This window comes from Olea europaea, chromosome 15 (genome assembly GCF_002742605.1).
Source record: "Olea europaea var. sylvestris chromosome 15, O_europaea_v1, whole genome shotgun sequence".
Classification (NCBI taxonomy): domain Eukaryota; kingdom Viridiplantae; phylum Streptophyta; class Magnoliopsida; order Lamiales; family Oleaceae; genus Olea; species Olea europaea.
The window spans coordinates 13,622,764-13,627,325 of NC_036251.1; the positions used below are offsets into that span (position 1 = coordinate 13,622,764).

The 4,562-nt window shown below is 33.2% G+C and overlaps 1 protein-coding gene across 1 annotated transcript in view; it reads right to left on the reverse strand.

Moving 5' to 3' along the window:
• Nucleotides 1-3,617: 3,617 nt before the first annotated feature.
• The window catches only part of LOC111411267 (G-type lectin S-receptor-like serine/threonine-protein kinase LECRK1), a 6,204-nt gene continuing 5,259 nt past the window's right edge, over nt 3,618-4,562 (reverse strand). Inside the window, exon 2 of the mRNA XM_023041816.1 lies at nt 3,618-4,473. Within this exon, the coding sequence (XP_022897584.1) occupies nt 3,713-4,473 (761 nt within the window). The 3' untranslated portion in view covers nt 3,618-3,712. The remainder of the gene's footprint in view (nt 4,474-4,562) is intronic.

The window sequence follows — 4,562 nt, forward strand, 5'->3', positions numbered from 1 at the left end:
TCAACCGTTCAATCCGTATATAGTATCAAATCTCATAGTACACTATTGAAGATAGGATATCTAGGGAAATTCATCTCCGTCGTTGGATTGGATTACGTCAAGATATCAACCATTAGATCCGTATATTATCAAATCTTATCCAGCCTACCCTTTTCTCTATAAATTAGCTTACCATTACCTTCAATTTCTCAAACTTCCCAAGTTAATATCATCTACCCTTCTCAATAACCCCCCTAAAAAATGAGTTCTATTCTACGAACTTCTTCATACTCACATGAAGAAGATGTACACTCAGGTCAAGTCTAACTTGATATCTCCCAAGATCCAATTGTAGGTATATGCCAATCAAGGGAGCAATTCTAGTCCCGAGTGGAGAATGGATATAATACCACACTTCTTTCATTTATCACTCTTACTCGGCCGAAAAGATCTCTAATGAAATGAATGCAAGTTATTAATGCCACCATTAGCAAAATGCAAGAACGTGTTCGGCAAGTCGAACTTCTGAAACCAAGTGGTGCATCAGAGGAAGATATTGTGAGTATTACTCATAATGTATGCTTCCCAATGTTAAGTTTCTGTTAGATTAATGTTACATTGTCTTTGTTTCGTAGATGTTTCAAACCAAAATGCTATTATCTGAAGACCTAAATGACAAGAAAGGGTTCAAATTTGATCATGTTTGGCCTATGCTTAAAAATACTAAAAAATTTGGAGATGACGTTAACACGGCCAAAGCAATTTGCCATAGGCAAGGCCATGTTAACATTGCATCGTCACAGTCAGATTCGTCATCGGAGGACTACAAGTCAGCTATTTCAATATCTCCTAGATTGTCCTCATTTTCTCTTAATATAAACGAAGACAATATTGACGATACTTCTACTCAACAACCTATAGGGGTAAAAATAAGTAAAAGGAAAAATGAAAATTGGAAAAGAAGGTATAAAATTACTTTCACCCATTCAAGAAAAGAATTGACAAATTCTCGAAATTATGAAACAAGGTAGTGAGGGAAGACAATAGAATTACGATATCCAAAAAAGAAAATTGGCAATGACAGAATATCGCGAGGAGAATAAAATTTTGTTGACAGATTTGAGCTCGATAACAGATCCATATGTACGTTTGTGCTTGCAAAACGAACAAGCAAGAATTTGCCAAAACAGATCTCAACAACAAGATAAAGGGTCTGAAAGTTCATCTGGGTTATTTGGAAATTATTTTAAGTATTTTGGCGGATTTGGAGGCGATCTTCCAGATTACTGAACTATGCATTTTTTATGTATCCTTTTTAAAAAAATAAAAAATTAGATTATCGTATGTATGTCATTGTTTAATATATTTCGTGTAATAAATCAATTTAATTAAAAGAAAAGAAAAAAAAGGAGGAAAAGTCAAACATGTCATACAAAAAAAAGAATTAAAAAAACAAAAAAAAAATGTAGGGAGGCGGTGGATTGATTTATATCTATCCACCAAGTTCTAATTTCATTTAATGACACACACTACACACAAAGAAACGAGAACAAGGAGCAAGAAAGAGAAAGAAAGAAGGAAAAAAAAAGGAAAGAAGAAGCAAAAAATAAAAAATAAAAATAAAAAAATCGGCTACATATTAGAAATAAGTTCTTCTACTATTAGGCCGGAATTCTTCGAAGTTAAAGGTAAGTAAAAAGTTACTTATTGAAAGGTTATGTTTGATTTTATAGTTGTTAGATTAAATTAAATTTTATTGAAGGCGTTAAGTATAATAAACTATGAAATTGAGTAAAATGAAAGAAAAACTAGTTTTATTGATTAAAAAGACTTTAGAAATCACTTAAACGTGAAATGATTAAGTTTGAGTATCACCTATTTAATTATTGAAATTACTTAAAATAATTAATTATTGATTTAAAAATTATATCATATTTCAGGCGGCAATACGAACATCGAGACAGCTTATCAACTGAGTTGATTTTGCGAATATAGGTTTGTGAGTGAAAAAATATAAATATTTTTAAAACATTTATGAATTAAGTATATTATTAAAGTATGTACAATTATGTGTTCGAATTATATTGTTATTATGGAAATATCTTTTATTATAATACATGTGAGATTTCAAAGATTGTATACGGTACATTGTGAATTGGAATATGAAATGTGATTTTGAGGTCGAACAGAAAAGTACCCGTGATTATATATTTCTTCTAGTTCACTGAGAGGTCTTGACCGAGTTCTATACTACACTGAGGAGTCGACTGGGGATGAAGGGGTCGTGACCGTGTACATATAGTTCACCGAGGAGCCTTGACCGTGTTCTAGAATTAATACCAGAGGTCATGAGACCCGCTTTCGTTTACGGAGGGGGCCAAAGGCCTGTGGCGAAAGTGCTCAACCCGATGGGTGGATTACATATTTTAGTCAGAGGGTACATTTAAGGTGGATCATATGTGATGTGATGAGATGTTGTTATAGATATCAGCTGATGACTATATCGTGATTATAAAATGATATTTACAGTGTTATGAGAATATCTCATTTTTTGTCTATAATTGTATGAGGCTATCATGTGAAGTATTTAATGATATGAACTTAACATTTGATAAAAATGTTTAAAGGAGAAAGTATGATTATTTTTTAAGGCTTCCACTCATTGAGCTATCAACTCATATTTTTTTAAAATTATTTTTACAAGTTATATTGGTACTTGATAGCTTGAGGAGCTTGATGATTTCAAAGTTAGAGCCACCCGACATGTTGAAGGATATGAGTCAATTTGATTAAACCACGAAGTAAAGTTTTGGGCCCATTGCACTATATTTTTATAAACATATGATTTTATTACATATCATGTAGTAACTCATAGTGAGCCTTGGTGATTGATATAACATCTAGTCAATATCTATCAACGGCGCACACCACGTTTCGGGTCCACTAGGGTAATTCGAGACGAATCGTGTCATTTCGTGTTAACTTTAATAAATAATCATGTTTGTTGTATTTTAAATTGTTTTCGTCTTTTAATTAATTTATTAATTATTATGTCTTACTTTTAAAATTTATTTCAAATGTAAATAATAATAATAATTTATTGTATTAAAAAATATATAGCACAAATGACATAAATTCTCTTAACAAATTTATTTGGGAAATATTATATAAGGGTAAAAGAGACATTCTACACTTTGCACAAAAATGGTGCAACCATTGGAGATGCCCTAAGTCTTTTTGTTGGAGTGTCTCTCAATATTACTCTTGAATCTGTTTTGGTCTTAAATACCTATGTGTTCATGACCTTAAAATTAACGTCGACACAGTATCATGAGTTGTGTATGATACTCGAAATTTAGGGTGTCATTAGTTTTCCTCGTCGTGGATTGCCATGCGTACAAGAAGCACGAAATTATCCCTTAAAAAAAGAGAAAAATATTGACCAATTTGTTTCAGCTTATCTTTCGCTGCCAACTTACAAGCAAAATAGGATATTGAATAGATCGTTGTCGTTTTATCCCTTTTTTTTTTTTTGAACTCTCAAGTTATCTCAAAGTTCTTCGCTGAAAATTAATAAGGCTACCATATAGAGTAAAATATCACAAAGAATTACAAGAAGATACTTGCGTAAACATAAAAATTTGAAAGCAGGAATTCTAATGATGCATTACTTTACCACCAACAGTGAGAATTATATCTCAGTTACCGTTCAAACGAAATCAAGACTAATAATTTAAGACGAACTAAATACTGAAGGACGAGGAGGGACAGGAATTTCAGCAACTCCCTCAAGCATCTGTGTAATTCTTTTCATGGAGGGCCATATTGACGGATCCTCTTGAATGCACCAAATTGCCACCATCACTAGCCTTTCTACATTTTTCATGTCATTCCTTGCTTCTTCATCATTTTCCACCATTTTATTTAGTTTCTTTTTGCTGTAGCAGTCGTAGGCCCAATCTATTAGAGCCTCCTCTTCTTCTCCCATTGCAAATTCGACACTCGACTTGCAGCAAATGATCTCAAGTAACATCACTCCAAAGCTATAAACATCGACTTTTACAGTGATAGATGCTTTCCTAAACCATTCAGGGGCAAAGTAACCTACCGTCCCTCTAATGTTTGTTAGTGCTGCTTGACTTTGCTCAGCCAACAAAAGTTTTGCCAATCCAAAGTCAGAAATCTTTGGCGTCAAGAAGTCGTCCAAAAGTATATTTTGAGGCTTCACGTCACAGTGAATTATCTGCGTGCTGCATTCTTCGTGTAAGTACGTCAGACCTCTTGCAATACCGCATATGATTTGCACCCTTTGGTTCCGATGAGGTCTGGATATCCCAAAAAGTAGGCTAGCTAAAGATCCATTACTCATGCATTCATAAACCAAGAGACGATTTTCTCCTTCATGACAATATCCAAGAAGATTGACTAAGTTCTTGTGATGAGTCCTCCCAATTGCATTTACTTCTGTCGCGAATTCTTTTTCTCCCTCTGGTTCTGTTAAATGTGGCATTAATTTGTAATCTTAGGAAATAAATAAGGTTACATGCACTTGAAGAAAATGTATCAGGAAAATACATGATGCA